Source organism: Octodon degus, unplaced genomic scaffold, assembly GCF_000260255.1.
Source record: "Octodon degus isolate 3935 unplaced genomic scaffold, OctDeg1.0 scaffold00045, whole genome shotgun sequence".
NCBI classification, from domain to species: Eukaryota; Metazoa; Chordata; class Mammalia; order Rodentia; family Octodontidae; genus Octodon; species Octodon degus.
Window position 1 is genome coordinate 10,806,487 of NW_004524621.1, and position 21,524 is coordinate 10,828,010.

General features: G+C 48.6%; 1 protein-coding gene and 1 pseudogene across 4 annotated transcripts in view; one reads left to right on the forward strand and one right to left on the reverse strand.

The window, feature by feature from the left end:
• The first annotated feature begins 81 nt into the window (after window positions 1–81).
• The window catches only part of Tln1 (talin 1), a 36,684-nt gene continuing 15,241 nt past the window's right edge, over window positions 82–21,524 (forward strand). The window contains exons 1-29 of one of the 4 annotated variants that reach the window (XM_023715961.1): window positions 315–523; window positions 7,049–7,211; window positions 7,444–7,541; window positions 8,389–8,518; window positions 8,621–8,773; window positions 9,026–9,168; window positions 9,264–9,391; window positions 10,040–10,100; window positions 10,976–11,080; window positions 11,432–11,587; window positions 12,914–13,015; window positions 13,179–13,255; window positions 13,433–13,613; window positions 13,796–13,909; window positions 14,003–14,111; window positions 14,338–14,546; window positions 14,704–14,802; window positions 15,182–15,232; window positions 15,763–15,930; window positions 16,950–17,244; window positions 17,823–17,989; window positions 18,815–18,943; window positions 19,093–19,209; window positions 19,309–19,422; window positions 19,622–19,756; window positions 20,223–20,351; window positions 20,520–20,622; window positions 20,771–20,979; window positions 21,396–21,515. In XM_023715961.1, the coding sequence (XP_023571729.1) occupies window positions 7,082–7,211; window positions 7,444–7,541; window positions 8,389–8,518; window positions 8,621–8,773; window positions 9,026–9,168; window positions 9,264–9,391; window positions 10,040–10,100; window positions 10,976–11,080; window positions 11,432–11,587; window positions 12,914–13,015; window positions 13,179–13,255; window positions 13,433–13,613; window positions 13,796–13,909; window positions 14,003–14,111; window positions 14,338–14,546; window positions 14,704–14,802; window positions 15,182–15,232; window positions 15,763–15,930; window positions 16,950–17,244; window positions 17,823–17,989; window positions 18,815–18,943; window positions 19,093–19,209; window positions 19,309–19,422; window positions 19,622–19,756; window positions 20,223–20,351; window positions 20,520–20,622; window positions 20,771–20,979; window positions 21,396–21,515 (3,732 nt within the window). In that variant the 5' untranslated portion in view covers window positions 315–523; window positions 7,049–7,081. Of the gene's footprint in view, window positions 524–7,048; window positions 7,212–7,443; window positions 7,542–8,388; window positions 8,519–8,620; window positions 8,774–9,025; window positions 9,169–9,263; window positions 9,392–10,039; window positions 10,101–10,975; window positions 11,081–11,431; window positions 11,588–12,913; window positions 13,016–13,178; window positions 13,256–13,432; window positions 13,614–13,795; window positions 13,910–14,002; window positions 14,112–14,337; window positions 14,547–14,703; window positions 14,803–15,181; window positions 15,233–15,762; window positions 15,931–16,949; window positions 17,245–17,822; window positions 17,990–18,814; window positions 18,944–19,092; window positions 19,210–19,308; window positions 19,423–19,621; window positions 19,757–20,222; window positions 20,352–20,519; window positions 20,623–20,770; window positions 20,980–21,395; window positions 21,516–21,524 lie in introns of all 4 variants that reach the window. The other 3 variants (XM_023715962.1, XM_004631867.2, XM_023715963.1) reach the window with 3 other exon arrangements.
• LOC101564965 lies at window positions 16,365–16,791 on the reverse strand (annotated as a pseudogene).

Below are 21,524 nucleotides of genomic sequence, written 5' to 3' on the forward strand. Positions count from 1 at the left end.
ACTTGTCAGGCGCCTCCAACACAACGGAAGTGACGTATGCAGTCTCGTGGCATTTTGGGACTTGGAGTTCCCCCGCCTCGGAAGTGGCCAGGTCGCCGCGCCACGTCCCGGGGGTTATGCAAATTACGGGGATGTCCCGGCTGCCTCCTCATAACCTGAGGGCGGGGATTCTGGGGATCCGGCTCCGCCTTCGCCCCAAGCTAGAAAAAGGAAGAAATACAGTTTAAAAGGGAACTCGGGCGTAGTTCTGTCGTTTTCTCTGGATTGCGCCGCACCCTTGCTTCCTGCCGGGGTGGAGCTGCATATCTTCGGCGGGCTCCCGAGCATCGAGAGCCGGGGCCAGAGCAGCTTCCTGCAACCCCGCGATCATAGAGCACGGTCCCAGGACGCTGCTAGCGGGTGGGGGACGTTCCCGGGACGGAAGTGGCGGAGAGTAGAAGATAGGGCGAGGCCGGAGCTCGCGAGCTACCCGGGGAAGGAGCTGGTTAGAGGGCCAGCGGGCGGGGCACAGCCCGGCAACCAGGTAGGCCGGACCGGGTCGGGCTGGAGCTTTGGGGTGGGGCCGCGGGGCCTGGCCCGTGGAGGCGGGAGGCGGGCGGAGCCCCGATTCTCCTGCTGGTTCTGTTTGAGTCCTGTTAGAGAGGTCAGCGTCCAGTCTGTCTCGGCTTGGCCTCTGAGTTAAGTAGACCGTCTTGTGGGAGACACCCCTCCTCCCTTCCGGGGAGCAGTCCTCCGCTGGGATAGTTTTTGGGGCGGACGAGAAATGGGGTGGTAGTGAGGCGCAGGGCGGGAATGGGCTTTGGTGTTAGCTGATAGTGGGTGAGTGGGTAGGAAAGTTTTGGGTGACTTTGGAATTGAAGTCAGAGGTCACTTTAGAAGTTGAGAGCCCTCTGGGCTGAAGTTAAAGTTATTCATCTGAGTTGGATCCGTTTTGTTGGGTGAGGTTGAGGTTAAGGTCACTATTTTGTTTGCTGGAATGTACAGCAAAAGTCAAAACAGGATCAGGTTAAGAGTCAACAACATGAATTAGTTCCATTTTAGGGATTAAAGACTTGTGACAGTCAGTATTAAGCAAAAACTGGAAAAATGTTTTTAAGAATCAAGTTAAAAATGGGCTTTAGGCTTATGGCTCATCATTTAAAGTGAGGAAGTGTGTCGTTGAAGGTAGAAATTAGATCTGGAGGTCTGCTTGGAAAGGGATAAACGTCAGAGCCAGTACTGGGGATCATGAAACAAATTAGGGTCAGGGTTAATGTGAGGAATTAGAGACAACCGTAGTGTCTTTGTTGTGGTTAAGGCTGAGGAAGGAAAGTTTACCTTGAGCAGGTAAAATTTAAGGGATTAGCAGAAAGGGGCTTCCTTTGTTTTGTGGAAGCTTGCTTTATTCCTCTGCAGCAACACTGGCTTCTTTCAAGTACAAATGACAGTTTATTTCAGGTCAGTGTTCTGGATTTCAGCTAGGATTGTGGGTGTCTGGGATTCCAGCTTCTTTATTCACTCCAAGGCTAAGGGGTTTACTGTGGCTGCCACAGTTAGAGAGCAAGGGATTCCTGGACTATGTTGTTTACAAGATGAGAGGTGGAAAATGTACAGGAACCTAGGAGATGTACAAGATATACAAGATGTATATAAGTGGAGGACTGCCTGGGGAAGAGTGGACCTGGGGGAGGCAGTCAAAGGGACCTGTTGTCAAGGGAGAAGGGAATGACTGAGTCCCCTGACAGTTTACCCCACTCCTTCCCTTTTTTCTCGTTGTCTAGGTATTAAGCCCTCCTCTTCTATGCCTATTCTTGGTTCATTGCCCACCTTTCCTTCATATTTCCTTACAGAATATGTTCTTGCTCTTTAACTCTCCCCTGTTCACCTTCATTCCATCCTCCTTGCTGTATTCTTTTCCAAACCTTGTCACACATCCTATTTTAACTTACTGTTACCCAAATCTGAGGTTTCAGTATCTTAAAACACTCTTTCCCACCATTTTCACTCATTCACTGCATACCATGTGGTCGTGGTTGACCCCCCACCCCGTTACGTGGATCCCCTGGTTCTGAGCCTTTAATTTCTTAGTCCAGTTGTAGATTCCCCTTCCCCCACTCCCGAAGAGAAAAGAGGAAATGGGACCCAAAGAGGAAACTGGGTCTTGCTGATCCCACACCCAACCAGGCCACTGACCACACCCCCATTTCACTCCCAGGCTGACCTTACCACTGACCCCCACTGCTATCTTCTACCCAGTCTCTAAATCAGCCTTTGAATAGCTCATGTTGTCCCTCCCCCAGCTTTACTTAGATTTTGCAGATGTCCCTTCACTCCTCCCCACCATAGCCTAATTTAGCCACTTACCATATCCCCATTTTTTAAAATCAAAATCTCACCTACTCTCTGGTCTCAGTCCATCATTCCCTGACTTAGCTACTATTGAGTCCTCCCTTTCCCCCAACTTGATCCAGTGACTGCTTATGTGTGGATTTTCCCCAGGCTTGTTTTATACCGTTTTCCCCATTCCTACTCTGATGTAGTCACTAACCCCACCTGTCTGCCCTTACTTCACTGGTAATTACTTCCCTTCCCGTTTTCTCATCATCTCAGCCCCACGTTTCCATCTCAATCTGATCCTTCTTCCTTCCCCATTTCCTTACCTGAGCGTGAGCTGCCCTTCTGACTAGTGGCCACTGATTATCAGAAGGTGTAGGACCCCAGCCTGACTGGGCTCTGGTCCCTGGGTATTGAAGAACAGGTTGTCATCAGGCTGTCAGTCTACCTCTTAACGTTTCTTCTGAGGAGCTGCTTTTTTTTTTTTATGCATTTAGTACAGGGTCTCCGGAGTCTCACTACACAGATGGGACTAGAGTGATCCTCCTGTTTTCAGCCTACTAAGTGCTGGGATTATAGGCGTGCACCACCATGCCCAGTCTCAGTCGATGTCTCAGTGTGCCCTGGGGACGGGGCCAGCAGGACCCACCGGGGATCGAACCCTGTCCCTGCATCAGCCTAAGCAGGCACTTGAGGGGCTGGTTTTTCTCTAATCTAACTCTACCTTTCTTACCTCTTACCTGGACTAATACAGTGTACTTTTGAACAGTCTCCACAGTTATGTTCCTAAAATTCAGTTTGGGTTATGTTCCTTCTCTCCTTGGCCTCCTGTCACCTTCCAGTGGGAAAAACTGATACTACCCCACTCTAGATCCACTCTGCCTTGCCATCCTAAACCTGACTTCCCCATAACTGCTGTGCAGGTCCCCTGTACTTCATCCAGCCCCATGAGTGCTTCTCCATGACTTGCTTCTCCACCTTTGTTTATGCTACTTTCTCTGCCTGGAATGTGCCTTTGACTGGATTGGCATGATAGAGAGCACTTGGGCTTTGCAGCCAGAGACCCAGGTTCAGATCCTGGCTTATTTGGACAATTACGTTGAACAAGTATTTTCATAAATCTCAGTTTCCTAATTTGTAAGAAAGAAAATAAGTGACATCTACCATGCAGAGTTTTTTTAAAAGGATTAACAAATTATGTGTAAAACGCAACTGACATATAGTCAATAAAAGACAGATAGCCATTACTTTTTTTAAAATTCTGACTTTAAATGACACCTTTCATGGTCCTGCTTTCCTAACCTAAAGGGATCTCTGAGCTTTTATCATGCTCTTTGGCTTTTGTTGTATCCTGTTCTCTATTATTGTAACTCTGTATTTAATTTATCCACCTCCCTGGAAGATTGGGAGCTCAATGAAGGCCAAGTCCAGATCTTATTCATTGTGCTTCTGGGCTGCTGAAAGTTGGGCCCAAGCCATATACCCTCAAGGACTGCTGGCTGAGTAAATGGAGGGGGAACTGTAGGGAGGGTAGAGGGAGGTGGGAAGCCTTGGTGTGCTTGTGATGGCTATATTTGTGGGGCAGCTGGGAGGGGGTGATTTTTGCAAGATGATCTGTGTAGGGGCTTTGTGATTAAGATAAGGCAATAGTGGTGAACCTAAGGCGTGGGTGGTGGTTTTTTTTGTTTTGTTTTGTTTTTGGTTTTTTTTTTTTTTTGTGGAACCGGGGATTGAATTTAGGCCCTTGTGCTTGCCAGGCAAGCACTTATCCTTACTGAGCCATCTCCCCGGCCCCAGTGTTGTGTTATTGTGTGTGTGTGTATGTGTGTGTGTTTAAGAAAAAGATGTTAACATAAAGTTGTTTTTTAGGTTTTTGTTTTTTTTTTTTCTAAATTGAAACCTGAGTATTCAAGTTTAATTACAGTATTGGCTCTTTGTGATTAATAAGTGGGTTTTGGGTTGCCATCACGGAGATAAGGTGTATGTAGAGATGGCACTGCTACCTTAAGAAAGCCCTGTGTGTAGGCTGGGGCACATTAGGGGAGAATGAATGTAAATGTGGGAGGGCTGCATTGGAGAAGTCAGGTCCAGCCCTTCTGCCCAGTCCAGCCTTAAATGAGCTTTTAGCAGCCTGAGGCCGGATATGTCAGTCTCACCCACAAACCCTTCCCCCATCCCCGCGGTTTCGGACTCAGAGGCCAAATTTGGTAACAGTCTTGAGTGCTACTCCCCCAACCCTCTCATATTCTGACTCTGTTTTCTCTCTCTCCCTTTGACCCTCTCTATAACTCCCCATCTTTCTGCAGTTCTCTTTGTGGGTACGTACTCTGACTATATTCTCCGTATGCCCCAAAATTCCTTAGCCCCAATATACTTACATTCCATTCCTTGCTGGGATTTGACCTCCTGTCCTCCATTCCCTGCTTCCAATTGCCCAACTTCTCTGGAATGCATCTCAGGAATGTATTGAGGGAGGAGGAGTTCCCTGGGAGGGGGTGTGTTGTTGCTGTTTCATAAAACATGATGGAGGAGGGTAGCAAAGTTCTCAGGCCAGGCCAGGGAACTAACCTTGTTCTTTGCCACCATTATCCCCCTGCTACTCCTATGCCTTCCCTCACCCTCTCAGGACCAGGCTGGGAGTTAGGGCAGGCATGACTCAACTCCAACTCCCTTATCGTGGTCTGACCAGACACTTCTCAGGAAGAAGTGGGTATCCATGTGTCCGGAGGAAGTGGGGGGGGGGGGGCACACAGTTTTGGCTGTAGGTGAAGGGTCCTTTTAGTCCTGTTCCAGCTCCTCGAGCTTCTCATTCCTCCGACCCTTCAGCCTTCACTTTTTTATGGTCAGCAACCTACCACCACCAGGTCTGTCCTGCTCTTGGGAGAAGTGTCTCATGAATGGGAGGGGACAGTTGCAAAAGGGGAGACTGGGAGGGTCCTCTGTTATTTGGGAGTACAAAACAGAGTCACGGTTCTCTTTTGAAATTTTAGACCATTTGTAAGATCAGATATGGTCTGTTAATCATGAATATACATCTGCTTCCTGTTTCTATATAGACTTTCTTTTCACACTGTATCTCTTTTCCCCTCTTTCCCCTCAACCCCTTCCCGGAATCCCTAGTTCTCCAATGCCCTGTGTGTATGCTGACACCTCACCATTGCTTTCCTCCTTTGAGGCTAGCAGTTTGCTCCTTCTTGAGTATGGAAGTTTGCCAAGAGATGAATAGAGAGCCTGTATTTGCTCATTCTCTTAGTTAAAAAGGCACCCAATCCCTATCCCCTGCCTGGTCACATCATCCACTGCTAGGCAGACTTGTCTTAATGCCTGTGCGCCACCTACTGCCTACAGTAGCATCTCCATCCTACTAAGAGGTGCTGCGAGGGAACTGGAGGAAGGCAGAGGAAGACTTGCACATGCTGATCTGAACTGAGAATACGTGCAGGGGAGGCAGGAGGCAGTGGAGGTGGAAAGGAAAGTTTGAGAATTTGCTACAGAAAAGAGCACAGTAATTGCAGTGACGTCTGAGTATCAACATAGTGACTGCAGGAGGAAGGGCTGCGTTACTGGTAGATGCCTTTCTAACCTTCTCCCACCTGCTTCAAAACGTTCTCTTTTCCTGGTGTCCATATTCCCTTCTGCAAAATTGAAGAGTTGGCTAGATAATTTTAAAGATATATTTGGACTAAAGCTGTAATTCTAGTTTGATTGCCAGAGAAGGAAGATTAGGGGCTTGGATCCTTGGAGCTTCTTGGGGAGGGGGGGAAAGCTAGGGCAGGAGTGGGGCTCGATGGCTGGAGCACCTAGTATTTGGTCTGCATATTAGCATAGCTAGTCTTTTTCCCTTGGGGATTATCTCATCTTCACTTGTGGAAAATGACCTGAAGCAACTAAGGAAAAGTCATACAGGCCAGGACAGGGGAAAGCCAGCAGGACATAATAACAGACAGAGAAGAACAGTAGTACTGACTCAGGAAACAGTGAAAACAAGACAAGGGTAGGTTTGAGAAAGGAGGTGAGCAGGGACAAGTGGCAGGAGAAACATGTCGGTGTTAGGGTTTGGAGAGCTTTGGCGGGGGGTGATTGTGACAGGGTCTCTCTATGTAGTTCAGGCTGGTCCTGAACTCACTGTGTAGCCCACGCTAACCTTGAACTCACAGCAGTTCTCCTGCCTCAGCCTCCCAAGTACTAGGATTAAGTGCACCACCATGCTCTGCCAGGAGAAGCACTTGGAAGAAAGAAAGGGGACATAAATTCAAGTGATGGGGGCAAGGCAGTATTCTCAGATAATACTGCATTTCAGATCTGCTATTATACTGTTAGAACACCCTCTGACTGGATATCTTAAATGACTTGGTAATTTCGATGTAAATAACCTAACACTTTTTTTTTTTTTTTTTTTTTTTTTTTTTGGCGGAACCAGGGATTGAATTCAGGTCTTTGCGCTTGCCAGGGAAGCACTTATTCCACTGAGCTATCTCCTTGGCCCCCCTAATACTCTTTGAATAAAATAAAATAAAAGCAATGCAGTTATTTTTTGTTTTGATAAATCCCCCCCTCCCCCCGTACTGGGGATCAAACTCAAGACTTTGTGTTTGTCAGGCAGGCATTTATGCCACTGAGCTATGTCTCTGGCCCCTGATAAATCCCTTTCAAAAGTCCCCTTCTGGGACTCCACTGTTCAGGGGGCCTCTTCTCCAGTGAGAGTGTATCCTAATGCTTCCGTGTGATGGGCCAGGTATAGCCAGGCTGGAGAATAGAAGCTGCCACCATGGTTGCGCTTTCCCTGAAGATCAGCATTGGGAATGTGGTGAAGACGATGCAGTTTGAACCATCTACCATGGTGTACGATGCCTGCCGCATCATTCGCGAGCGCATCCCAGAGGCCCTGGCTGGCCCTCGTGAGTCTGACTACCTGGGTGGCTGGGGTGGGCGTCTTCCATTCATTCTCATTTGTGTGTTCTTTACCTTGAGGAGGGCCCCTTTGTGCTTTAGGGTTACTAACTCTTGGGTCTGTGCTCCACAGTTTCCTTCTCCTCTTTAGCTCTAAGGTCATGGGAGAAATAGGGGCAGTGCTGTAGGCATTTGGCCAATGGGACCACATTGTAAATGTGATTTGTCCTTTTCTTTTAGCCAGCGACTTTGGGCTGTTTCTGTCAGATGATGATCCCAAAAAGGGGATATGGCTGGAGGCTGGAAAAGCTTTGGATTACTATATGCTCCGAAATGGGGTGAGTATCACTTCATCCGGGACCACCCACATCCTCTTCTACCCGCTGTCCATTTCCTACCTTCTTCCTTCTGGTTTATCCTCAACCCCTCCCCATGTTTGTTTCTCTCTTTCTTTTCTTCTTCTTCTTGTTCTTTCTGTTTGTTTGTTTGTTTGTTTGTCTTTTTGAGACAGTCTCAAAGTAGTTCAAGTTTGGAACTCGTGTAGCCCAAGCTGGCCTCAAGCTCCTGGCAGTCTACCTGCGTTAGTCTCCCAAGTGCTGGGATTGCAGGCATGTACCACTGTCCCTGGCTTATTTCTTGTTGTTTGGGCCAAGAGAGGGGGTTGTTTTATTTTGTTTCATTTTTTTGGTGGCATTAGAGGATGCTTTTTTTTTTTTTTTTTTGCGGAACTGGGGATTGAACTCAGGCCCTTGCGCTTGCCAGGGAAGCATTTATTCCACTGAGCCATCTCTCCGGCCCCTTTGGTGGCATTAGAGATCAAACCCACGGTCTTAGACCTTATAGGTAAGCATTCTACCACTAAGCTACAACCCCCAGACCTCTCATAATGCTTTTTCTTTTTTTTTTTTTTTTTTTTTTTTTTTGAGATAGGGTCTCACTCTATAGTTCAGCCAGGGCCTAAACTCACTATGGAGTCCAGGATGGCCTCACATGTGCAGCACTTCTCCTGGCTTGGGTTCTGGGATTATAGGCATGCACTACCTTTCTAGCACTAATCCCCTGCTTTTGAATGCACCACCGCAGTTTTCCTTTCAGTAGTCTACTTTCATGTCCTCTGGCCATGTAAAAATGCAGTAGTGCTTCTAGCTTCAGGTAGGCTCTGGCCTCCTTTTCCTGCCCTGACAGGACACCATGGAGTATAGGAAGAAACAGAGACCCTTGAAGATCCGGATGCTGGATGGGACTGTGAAGACTATCATGGTGGATGACTCCAAGACCGTCACTGACATGCTGATGACCATCTGTGCCCGCATTGGTAAGGTGTCTTGGTACGGGTGAGGACACATGCCAGGGGCTCCAGCTATGCCAGAAGACTTGGGGACAGTGCCTAGGAAGCTACCAAACCATTCTCCCCCAGGTATTACCAACCATGATGAATATTCGCTGGTCCGAGAGTTGATGGAAGAAAAAAAGGATGAGGGGACAGGGACCTTACGAAAGGACAAAACACTGTTGCGAGATGAAAAGAAGATGGAGAAACTAAAACAGAAACTACACACAGATGATGAATGTAAGCAGAACTGGGGAAAAGAGAGCATTGGAGATGAGTGGAGGAAGGAACAGCAGTCACTTATTCCTTACGTAGTCTGTATCTGCTGTGAAAGGCACTGTTTCACACACTGGGTGTATATCAATAATAAAACCAAGTTCTGTGCTTATGGAACTTACAGTTAGTGAGGAAAGGTGGGGAATGAATAAAACTCCAGGCACTGAACAGCACAGAGGCCATGGAGCTTGGGTCTGAGGGAATTCTCTGTCCCAGTGAACTGGCTGGACCATGGCCGGACACTGAGGGAACAGGGAGTGGAGGAACATGAGACACTGCTGCTGCGGAGGAAGTTTTTCTACTCAGACCAGAATGTGGATTCCCGAGACCCTGTACAGCTGAACCTTCTTTATGTGCAGGTATGCAGTGGACTTAGCTGGAATGGGACATATGATGAGAGGGGCAGAAGCAGAATTGACATATACCCATTTGCTCTTTCCTGTGTGTTCTCCAGGCACGCGACGACATCCTTAATGGCTCCCACCCTGTCTCCTTTGACAAGGCCTGTGAATTTGCTGGCTTCCAATGCCAGATCCAGTTTGGGCCCCACAATGAACAGAAGCACAAGGCTGGCTTCCTAGAGTGAGTTCCCCAAATCCCAGACCCTGTCAAGCCCTGGGACTCCCTGCCATTGTCACCCCAGTAGGCCTATCTCCATCCTAGACCTTCTTCCCTTGTTTTCTCTTCCATTGGAGTATGAGTGGAATCCAATATTTCTTCCTTTGTCCCCTTCTGTAAACCAAGTCTTTTCCCCCACCCCCCTCTGAAGAATTTTGCTGTGGTAGCCAGAGGAAAGTAGGATAACATGTGCTTCATAGGCAACATTAGATTAACAAGTCTTAAAGAAAGTCTTCCAAGGCTCATCCACTGGTATTTCTCAATATGCAGTTTGCCGTGGCTGTCTTAGCTTCCTAAGTGTAAGGGGATCCTTCTGGGGAATGCTTCTTCTTGGTTCCCTGAAATAGAACCAAGACCCTTTTTCCCTCTGGGATTGAGTTTCCCATTTAAATTCTCTTAGTCCTTTTCCCCACAAGGAAAAATACAAGTCGCATTCAAGAGCCCATGCTAATTCTATTTCAAAACATTCTACACTTGATTCCTTCAGAGTCCTACTTCCCCCACAGATAGCACTGTCCTAGACATTTCTTCATGCCCCTAGGCCCACAGTTCATGGCCCACATGCCCTCTGGTGCTATCCACTACATGCTGACCCTCCCTTTTCTGGTGTAGCCTGAAGGACTTCCTGCCCAAGGAATATGTGAAGCAGAAGGGAGAGCGTAAGATCTTCCAGGTGAATGGGGGTAGGGGAAAGCATCTGGGATGACCCGGGAGCTTTGCTGCTTGATCCTACTAAGTGGACCTCTGCCCCCTCCCATCTCTGCTCACCGCACTTCCACCCTCCAACCTGCTCTCCCATCTCTCTTGTGCCAAAAAAACCAAACCAAAACAAACAAACAAAAAAACCTTAGGCTTCAGTCTCAGCTTCCTCACTGCCTTGGAATTCAAGTCAATATTTTCCTTACCTCTAACATGGAGTAACAGTGCCTACTCTGCATAAGATTGATAGGAACATCAAAGGGATAGTAAACCTGACATAACTGTGAAAAAATAATCTTTGTCCAAATGTAGGATATTATCCCCACTCTTTGAAGTCTCAGCCCCAAAGGCCTTTTTTTTTAATTTAATGTATTTAGTACAGAGTCTCACTACACAGATCGGACTTGTAGTGATCCTCCTGTTTTCAGCCTCCCAACCTCTGGGATTATTGGCGCACACCACCACACTCAGTCTCAATCACTGTCTCAGTGCGCCTTGGGGGCAGGGCTGGCACAGCATGATGGAGATCCCCCAGTTGCTTTAATCCACTGAGCTATCTGGCCAGCCCCCAAAGGCCTTTTCTTTGGCCTTCTATTTCTAACTACCCATTTCTACCCATGTGAATCTCCAGAATGTCTGCAAGTTCCTTAACCACATCCCTTGTGTCATTGCTTATGCATAGCCCTGCCTGGCCTCTATCTCATCATCCTTTTGCTTATCTCTCACATTCCTGAACCTTTCTGTCTCCCCTTAATACTCTGTCCTTATGGTTAGCTTTCACTCTCACTGTGATGTTACTTGATATTATCCCTGTACCTTGCTAAGTCCTTTCCCATTTCATACTTGAAGGCACACAAGAATTGTGGGCAGATGAGTGAGATTGAGGCCAAGGTACGCTACGTGAAGCTAGCCCGTTCCCTCAAGACTTATGGTGTCTCCTTCTTCCTGGTCAAGGTGGGTTCCAGACCCTGCTCACCACCCTCCTTGTTTCACACTCTTGGCCCTTTCCCTGCTCTGTGAAGGTCTATGACTGCCCTTCAGTCACATTTTTTTCTATTCTGCAGGAGTCCCATTATTTGCCTTGTTCTGACTTTGTGAAAGCCTGCGTATTGGTCCTGTACCACCACTTCCCTCCCTACCCAGCATTTTCTCTTGTCCTTAACAGAGCCTTACTGTAGACCTGTTTGTGGACACCCTATTAGAGCCTTCCTGTCCGCCTCAGTGTCCCCTTGGGGTCTAGAGCTGATCTGTTCTCCACTCATTGAATGTCTGACCTATAACATAACACCAATCTCTGTCTCACAGGAAAAGATGAAAGGCAAGAACAAATTAGTGCCTCGGCTCCTAGGCATTACTAAGGAGTGTGTGATGCGAGTAGATGAGAAGACCAAGGAAGTGATCCAGGAGTGGAGCCTCACCAACATCAAACGCTGGGCTGCCTCTCCAAAGAGCTTCACCCTGGTATGTCTGGGGCTCCAGTGAGAGAGGGCTTTGGGATAAAGGGACAGCTACAGAGATCTGTTTCTCTCCCTCAGATAGATGCACTGAGCTTGACTCCCAAGAAACAGGAGAACTTCGGAACTGTTGTAGGAAGACAGAGGTTAGAGTAGATGGAGAAACTTACGTTCTAGAGAGTGAGTGATGCTAAAATGAAGCAAGTGATAGACATGCTCTTTTTGTTTGTTTGTTTTTGTTTTTTTGTTTTTAAGGAGGACCCAGGCATGACTGCTCATATAATACCAGCCAGCACTCAGGAGGCTAAGGCAAGAGGGTCATCTCAAGTTCAGGCCATCCTGGACCACATAGAGAATTCAGGGTCAGCGTGAACTACAAAGTGAGACCCTGTCTCAAAAACACAAAAAAGAGAGAAAGTCAGCAGAGGACTAGGAATGTAACTCAGTGGTAGAGTACTTGCCTAGCATGCACAGGCCCTGGATTCAGTTCCCAGAATAGCAAAATAGTTAAAAGTCAGGAGAACGAAACTGTAGCCATGAAGCAGAGATTTCAGAAATTCTTGAGGAGGGAAAGATGAGAGAAAAACAAGCCGCCTCTTTTTCAACAGCAACTATTTAGTTTTTTCTCCTTTGGCTTTACATTTTGAGGTTATGAGTTAAAACTTGACAAAATTATCCAAAAATGGAAATAGAAACTATAGCGCTTTTCTATTATAAATAGTTCTCAATCCTTAAATACAGCCATTTTGTAACAAATCTTTATGTCCTCCCAGTTTTATCATGGGGGTGGAAGGGACTTCTTGAAACTGTAGCAGAAATGCTCCTCAGAAACAGAGTATTTCCCTTCATGGAAGAAAGTAAAGAAGCAAGAGGTTGGCTAGTTTGGTGGTGCATGCCTGGAATTCCAGCACTGTGGAAAATTGAAAGTTTGAGCCCAGTCTGGGCAACTTAATGAGACCCCATCTCAAAATTTTAAAAAGTTTACAGGGCTGGTTATGTAACCCAGAGAAAAAACCCACTACCACATACACACTCAATAAACAAAAACCAGGAGGTTGACCAGGCATGGTGGTACATACCAATAATGCCAACAATCAGGAGACTGAGGCAGGAGGATTGGCATGAATTCAAGGGCAGCCTGAACTATATAATGAGTTCCTGTCTCAGAAAACAAAACAAGAAAGCAGGAAGGGGAAAAAAGTAGGCTTCTATCCTAGAGGGCTATTGGCATGGAAAGGCATCCTCATCAGCTCAACTATGGGGCTCCTTTCTCCCCTTCTCCATCCTGGATAGATTCTAGCTTTCTCACTAAGTCCCCACCTTGTCACCCTAGGACTTTGGGGATTATCAGGATGGCTACTACTCAGTACAGACTACAGAGGGGGAGCAGATTGCACAGCTCATCGCTGGCTACATTGATATCATCCTTAAGAAGGTGAGTGTGCTGCCCAGCCTTCTGCCTGTGACCACCCCCCACACCTGTCGTCAAGAAACAGGGACCCATGTTCTAGAAAACAGCGAACTGGAAAGAAGAGGTAATTTTTTCCCATTGCCTCTTCCTTAATTTCCCCAACTCTTCTTTGTTTTTCTTCATACAGAAAAAAAGCAAGGATCACTTTGGACTGGAGGGAGATGAGGAGTCTACTATGCTGGAGGACTCAGTATCTCCCAAAAAGTAGGAAGGGAGTTGGGCTGATCCCAGGGACAGGGAAGGCAAGGCATGACTCTGGAATATTTGCACAATTCATAAGATCTCACAAACCCAAGCCCAGGACCTGCAGAGATTTTGGAAATAGGGGCGGGGTGGAGATGAGGAGTCCTCTGTGTGCGCCATGGTCCATCCTGTCTTCAGGTCGACAGTGCTTCAGCAGCAGTATAACCGAGTGGGCAAAGTAGAGCATGGCTCTGTGGCCTTGCCTGCCATCATGCGCTCTGGAGCCTCTGGGCCTGAGAATTTCCAGATGGGCAGCATGCCACCTCCCCAGCAGCAGATTACCATTGGCCAGATGCACCGAGGACATATGCCCCCTTTGGTAAGGGTGCCCTCACTTCCACCATGGTACCTATGCTCTTCCCCTACCTTCTGCTGGGCCTAGCCAGGGGTTAAGCTATCTTTTCCTGTATTCCTATTTGTATTCCTCTTCCCGGTTCTCCTTTGCCCCATCTTTTCCCTAAATGTTCTGCCCCAGTCTTGCTCATTCTTCTTGTTTTTTAGACTTCAGCCCAGCAGGCCCTCACTGGAACCATCAACTCTAGCATGCAGGCTGTGCAGGCTGCCCAGGCCACCCTGGATGACTTTGACACTCTGCCACCTCTTGGCCAGGATGCTGTGAGTAGGGTTGGAGGAGAGGCCACTGGCTCCCAGAAGTAGAGGGGTTAACCTAACCAGAATAGATCGTGAAGATTTCCCTTCTTTTCGTAGGCCTCCAAGGCCTGGCGTAAAAACAAGATGGATGAGTCAAAGCATGAGATCCATTCCCAGGTAGATGCCATCACAGCTGGTACTGCCTCCGTGGTGAACCTGACAGCAGGTAGGCTAGATGGCAGCCTATGTATACATGAGGAGGAAATGCGAACAAGCATATGCACGCATACGTGTGACTGGTGTCATGTTTGACTATATCTTGACTCATTATGGAACGTCTGTGTGTGTGCAGCTCTCCTCAGACATGTGTGTGACTAACTAGGTGTGACGGCGCTCCTTCCCTAGCCTGTCATCTAGCCTCTCCTGTCTCATGCTCCTCTTTCTGCCCTCAGGTGACCCTGCAGAGACAGACTACACTGCAGTGGGCTGTGCAGTTACCACGATCTCCTCCAACTTGACGGAGATGTCCCGTGGGGTGAAGCTGCTGGCTGCCCTCCTGGAGGATGAAGGTGGCAATGGCCGCCCCCTGCTACAGGCGGCAAAGGGCCTTGCAGGGGCAGTGTCAGAACTGCTACGCAGCGCCCAGCCAGCCAGTGCCGAGGTCAGGGGCCGCAAGGCTGGGGTGAGGGTGGACACAGGGTTTGAGCCCAAGGATGGGCAATTCAGGTTGCAGGAGGAAGTATGTGCCAGGGGTCTCTGAGACCCCTGGGCATGTGATTAGGATTGGGCAGCTTCTGACAGGTGTTCACTCTCCACAGCCCCGTCAGAACCTGCTGCAAGCAGCTGGGAACGTGGGCCAGGCCAGTGGGGAGCTGTTGCAGCAAATTGGGGAAAGTGACACTGACCCCCACTTCCAGGTTGGTGATTTATCTAGCCCCCTAAAAAACCTCACTTCAAGGAGGTAATCTCTGGTCCTGAATCCAGCCCCGAGTTCTCTGCTTCTATGAATTGACCCCTCCAAACCGTCCTGAACCTCAGTTTCCAGGGATTCTAGTCTTTTGGGGGGGGGGTGAGAATTCAGAACCCTAAATCTAAATTTAATCTGCTAGTTTACTCTTGGCCCTCATTGATGATATTCTTAGCTCTGTCTTCTGTATGTACACCCCTTGAGACTTGAGACTATCTTGAGCCAGCCTTCCCCTTGCCACCCTAGGGAAGGTGGTCCTGCACCTCTCCCTCTCCCCAACCCCATCCCAGTTGTCTCAGCTGACTTTTCATCCTGGATTTCCCATGCAGATATGTGCACCAAGAGGGGCTGGGGTTCGATCTCCCCCCGATTCCCCTACGGTAACGGCCTCTGGCCTGGGCCTTCCCAGCTTGGTTCTCTGAGCCGCATACACTCGTTTCTACACTTTCCCCAGCATCCTGGGGGAGCAGAACATGATGGGAGATAGGGAGGCCTGGCCGAGGCAGGGTTGGGGAAACAGAATTAGGCAGGACAGGAACATGTTCCTGAGACTCCAGGATGACAACTTCAAGATTGAGAAGAAATGGAGAGAAGAAGCTAGAGGTGGTAAGGGACCCCAAGAGGTCCCGCTGCACCAGTACCATCCCTCCCTCCCATCACTGTCCGAGTGTATCCGCCTCACGCGTTCTCCCTTTGGTGTAGGCTCTGTTTCTTTTGGTGTAGGTTTGTTCCTTGGTGGGGGTTCTGTCCTGAGTGCTCAAGGCAGGGGCTTGGGGTCGGTTCTGGGTGCTTCTGCATACACTCTCTTCTGATTGGTGTTGATGGGAATAATGAAGCAGCTTATGCCTCAGGATATGTCCAGGGATCCCAAGCTCCATCTCAGGTCATGCTCACTACTGTTTGCTTACAGGATACCCTAATGCAACTGGCTAAAGCAGTGGCGAGTGCTGCAGCTGCCCTGGTCCTCAAGGCCAAGAGTGTGGCCCAGCGGACGGAGGACTCAGGGCTTCAGACCCAGGTTATTGCTGCAGCAACACAGTGTGCCCTGTCTACCTCCCAGCTGGTGGCCTGTACCAAGGTGAGCCCAAAGATTGCCGTAGCCCATGCCTACTACTCATGGTGCCACATAAACATAAGCCTCTCATTTTATCCTGTTGGCTCTTTTTTTTTTTTTTTCCTCTTTGGCTGAATTTTATTAATATAATATCTGCCGGGCTGGTGAGATGGCTCAGTGGTCTAAAGCACCTACTTAGAACAAGCTTAGCAAAGCACAGGGACCACGGTTCAATCCCCAGCACCACATGCCAGCCAGCCCTGCCCCCTGGTGGGCTGAACTGGCCACACACACACACAAAATAAATAAATAAATGAATTAAAAAATATATATATAATATCTGCCCTTCTTAATTCTTCTCTTATGAAAGGCATCACTCCCTGGTCACTCAAACCAAGCCTCCTTCTCTTCCTCCTTGACCCCCCACCTATACTCAAGAACTATTAACAAGTCATCTTTTTATATTTCTCTGGAATTAATCTCTTCTTCAACAGAGTTCTCTTTTGCAATTCCATTTCTTCATAAGTGTGGCATGTGAGATTTTAACTGTTCTGTTCCAGTTTTTTCTTCTTCAGTCAGTGGTAACAGCTCCACATCTGTTTGCTTTCGTAGTTCTTCTATCATGGTCATAGTTTTATTCAAAGTAGTATAAATGCGGCTCTTAATCTCTTTCTGTTAAATAGCAACAGGTTTAAAACGTGCATACAAAGTTTGGTATCGAGACTTTATGGCTGATAATTCCTTTATGAGTGTTACTGGATTTTTCTCTCCTGCTGAATCATGATGATTAGACTTGATTTCACATTCCAGCCTGTACTGAATATAATCCAGATCAGAGTCAGCTTTCTGGAACATCAGTTCTAGCTTATCGACCTCCACCTCCATGTTGAATAGTTGACATTCCTCAGACCCCGGCATTGCTTAAGCTGCCCCTGTTGGCTCTTGAGGTCTCATTATTCATCCCAGTGACTACTGTAAAGACCATGAACATTCCACCTTGTGACTTCTTTCCTTTGCCCCATCTCTTGACACTTTCCTCACAGGTGGTGGCACCTACAATCAGCTCACCTGTTTGCCAAGAGCAGCTCGTGGAAGCTGGACGACTAGTGGCCAAAGCCGTGGAAGGCTGTGTGTCTGCCTCCCAAGCAGCCACAGATGATGGGCAGCTGCTGCGAGGAGTAGGAGCAGCCGCCACAGCTGTCACCCAGGCCCTCAATGAGCTGCTGCAGCATGTTAAGGCCCATGCCACAGGAGCCGGGCCTGCTGGCCGTTATGATCAAGCTACTGACACTATCCTTACTGTCACTGAAAACATCTTCAGCTCCATGGGCGATGCTGGTAAGGACAGCCACCCCCCCCAAAAAAGCAGAAACCCCAGTGAGAGTCCCCAAGCCCATGCTGGATATTCCCGTGCTGACCCAACCCCCTTTACGGTTCTCAGCACAGTGTGGCCTTGCTAGCCATGCAGCTGAGAAATTGTTGTTGACCCCCAGAAACCTCTACTTCCCCCTCCGTAAGCAGAAACAAAAAGCCCTGTTCTGCCACCCTTACATTGTATAGTGAATATACCAGAACATATCCAAGAGCATGTGGAAAGTGGCATAATTAACCTCCACTCCATCCTCTCACCCCAAAGCTGTTCACAAATAGAATCTCATTTTTCTCAAAATTTCCTGCTGAAAATACCTATTGGGGACTGTCATCCCTCCCATAAAGACTCAACGGGAAATCCACTCTCTAAGATCCTAAGCAAGTCCAGAAAACATAATTAGAGAAATCACTTAAGAACATAAGAGTTTCTCTCTTTTGCTAAAAGCCCCATCTGCCTTACCTCTAACTTTCCCCCCTGTCTTCATCCCAACCCAGCCCTCTCTGTGTCTCCAGCTTTCTCATCTGATTGTCTCTTGTGCTGTCAGGAGAGATGGTGCGACAGGCTCGCATCCTGGCTCAAGCCACCTCAGACCTGGTCAATGCCATCAAGGCCGATGCTGAGGGGGAGAGTGATCTGGAAAACTCCCGAAAGCTCCTGAGCGCTGCCAAGATCCTGGCTGATGCCACAGCCAAGATGGTAGAGGCTGCCAAGGTACAAAACCTACTGTGCAGAACCCCAGAATGGCTCCTAAGGAGAACTAGGTCTAGATGGAGGGTCTCAACTGATAGGGACATCCTAGAAAAGCAAAAAATGTAGAGAGAATAAGGGAATACTTGGGAAGCGAACAAACCCCTTGGCTCCAGGTGGGCAGTGACCCTGATTTTCAGTTCTTGTGACTCCCAGAGTATTCACTGCATATGGCAGGTATCCCAAGTTCTTTTTCTTCCTTTAAGTTCAAAGTCTGCTTTTTGTACTTTTCCCCACATTGCTGCTACCACCTGCTTGGCACTTCTCTCTTTCCTATTCTGTGCTGCGAAGGCACATAGGTCTTTAGTCCCAAGGGTCTCTATGCTAGCAGTACAGAGAAAGACAAGGCAGTAGGACAGTGGGACGGGTGCAGAGGATGGTTAGAAGGAAGTTCCAGAGATTGCAAGAGATTTGCAGAAAGAAGCAGTTCCCTGCTTAGGAATTCTGAGGTCTCTTCTCAGTGAATTCTTTTTTTCCCAGGGAGCTCTGTTCATTCCACTCAGCTATCGCATTCTAGGTGTTCTTTAGGAAGTAGGGGAAGGCACAAGAACGGACAGTTCATCCTGTAACAGGGATTGAGCATCACAGAAGGAATCCATGTATTCTAGGGCCATCCCACGGGCCTTCTGAAGACAGTTCCTTTCTTAATGATTGCCTTTTACTATGGGTAATTAAGCAATGACCTCAGAGAAACAAGTGAATTTTAAGCTGAAGTCAGAGGGGCCAGAAAAGAGCTTATTTAGGGTCCTTGGAGACAGTGGAAAATGACCATCACACCACCTTTCTCAGGGGGCAGCTGCCCACCCTGACAGCGAAGAGCAGCAGCAGCGGCTTCGAGAGGCAGCTGAGGGGCTCCGCATGGCCACCAATGCAGCTGCACAGAATGCCATCAAGAAGAAGCTGGTGCAGCGCCTAGAGGTAAGGTTGGGAAGTGAACCAGAGCAGCAGCTGGTGCTGTGGGAAGAATGAGCCAAGAGCCACGTGCAGGGAGTCAGTGTTTCCTTGGAGCATAGTATGAGCCTACAGGGACTGGCCTGGAGCTTATCCTAACTATTCTGTCCTCACAGCATGCAGCCAAGCAGGCTGCAGCCTCAGCAACACAGACCATTGCTGCAGCTCAACATGCAGCCTCTACCCCCAAGGCCTCTGCAGGTCCTCAGCCACTGCTGGTACAGAGCTGCAAGGTGAGACCCCAGGAGGCCTGTGGGTGGGGAGGAGAGTAGGAAGAGAATGCCTTCCCCCAGCCTGTGGAGAGGTAGTGCTCATGACATTTCCACATACAGGCTGTGGCAGAGCAGATTCCACTGCTGGTGCAAGGTGTCCGAGGAAGCCAAGCTCAGCCTGACAGCCCTAGTGCTCAACTAGCCCTCATTGCTGCGAGCCAAAGCTTCTTACAGGCAAGGCACCATCTCCTGCCTCCCAGACCAGACCCTCTGCACCTTCCAAGATGCTAGTCCTACTGCAGTTTGACTGCCTACTGGTAGCTTCTGCTAATACCAAGTCCCAGTGCTCACCAAGTCCTGACCATCATTGGTCCCTGTACCTGATCCCAAAGAGAGGTTGGTATAGCTCATCTGCTGGCCTTTTCCCCAACAGCCAGGCGGAAAGATGGTGGCTGCTGCAAAAGCCTCAGTACCAACAATTCAAGACCAGGCTTCCGCCATGCAGCTGAGTCAGTGTGCTAAGAACCTAGGCACTGCACTGGCTGAGCTCCGTACTGCTGCCCAGAAGGTATGGGAACTGTGGAAGATGAGAGGGAATGCTGGGATGACAGGGAATCTATAAGACAATCTCAAACAAGGATGACTTTAGTCTGAGGCTTGGGTGGGAGACCATACATCCTACGCCAGAACCTTTTTTTTTGGCTTTCTAAGATAGGATCCCACTGCAGTTCAGGCTGGCCTTGGGCCTAGCACAGGCTAGTCACAAATTTGCAATCCTTCTACCTCAGCCTCCCAAGTGCTAGGATTACATACTTGGTTTTGGTATTTGGGTTTGGTTGTTTTTTTTTTTTTTTTTTGGCAGAACCAGGGATTGGACTCAGGCCCTTGTGCTTGCCAGGCAAGCACTTATTCTACTGAGCTATCTCCCCAGCCCAAACTATTTACATACTTTTTTTTTTTTGGGGGGGGCAAGTGTTGGGATTACAGGTGTGCACCACCACACCTAGCTAAGAACCTTTTCTTAACTATCACAGGCTCAGGAAGCATGTGGGCCTTTGGAGATGGATTCTGCATTAAGTGTGGTACAGAATCTAGAGAGGGACCTGCAGGAAGTGAAGGCCGCAGCTCGAGATGGCAAGCTCAAACCCTTACCTGGCGAGACAGTGAGTATTAAGATCTAATACAAATTCTGAAGTCTCCTTTTCATCTCTGCTGGACAGCTGCCCTAAACCTTCATTTAAACTCCTAGCTATCTCCAGCTGCCTTGTCAGGTACCTTTTCTCACTTGGCCCTTCCCCGAGCCTTATTTCCTCCCATCTACTTATCCACAGATGGAGAAGTGTACCCAGGACCTTGGCAACAGCACCAAAGCTGTAAGCTCTGCCATCGCCCAGCTGCTGGGGGAGATTGCCCAGGGCAATGAGAATTATGCAGGTATGTGAGCACAGGGCCAAGAAGTGGGTGCATGAGGTAGGCCTGTGGGGAAATGGGAGCTGGGTGAGGGATGCAGCTGACAGACAAGACCATGGGATCGAGGCTTGCCGGTGAAGTTGCCCTTTCACTTTCCTTCCTATTTCCCTAGGTATTGCAGCTCGGGATGTGGCAGGTGGACTGAGGTCATTGGCCCAGGCTGCTAGGGGTGTAGCAGCCCTGACATCAGATCCCGCAGTGCAGGCCATTGTGCTTGACACCGCCAGTGATGTACTGGACAAGGCCAGCAGCCTCATTGAGGAGGCGAAAAAGGCAGCTGGCCATCCAGGGGACCCTGAGAGCCAGCAGCGGCTTGCTCAGGTCAGGCATTGAGAAGGGCCACTACCCTCCTTGTTCCTAGGTTCCTTCATAACCACCACCTACTCCCACCCCTTCGCCCCCTGTGATGCCCTGTTAAGGCAAACGTTTCAGGGCTTCGCCAGCACTGACAGGACATCTTAGGTTGCTCACACAAAAATTGTCTCTGGAATATACCCTTCTCTTTCAGTGTCAGAGTGTCTTAGTTGAATTAAGGCATAACCCTAGCTAAGTTCAAGTTTGAAAAAACATGATCGCTATGGCTAGAGGCCCTAACTTCAACCTGTCTATTACATCTCCTTTCCTCTTCCATTTTTTTGGAGGTTGGAGAGCTAGTTATCTCCTGTGTCCCAAGGAGGAGGAAGGCGTCTTACAGATTATTCCCACTTTGGCAGCCCCTTCTCCCGTTTTTACTTCAGGTGGCTAAAGCAGTGACCCAGGCATTGAACCGCTGTGTCAGCTGCCTGCCTGGCCAGCGAGACGTGGATAATGCCCTCAGAGCAGTCGGAGATGCCAGCAAGCGACTCCTGAGTGACTCGGTAGGAGGA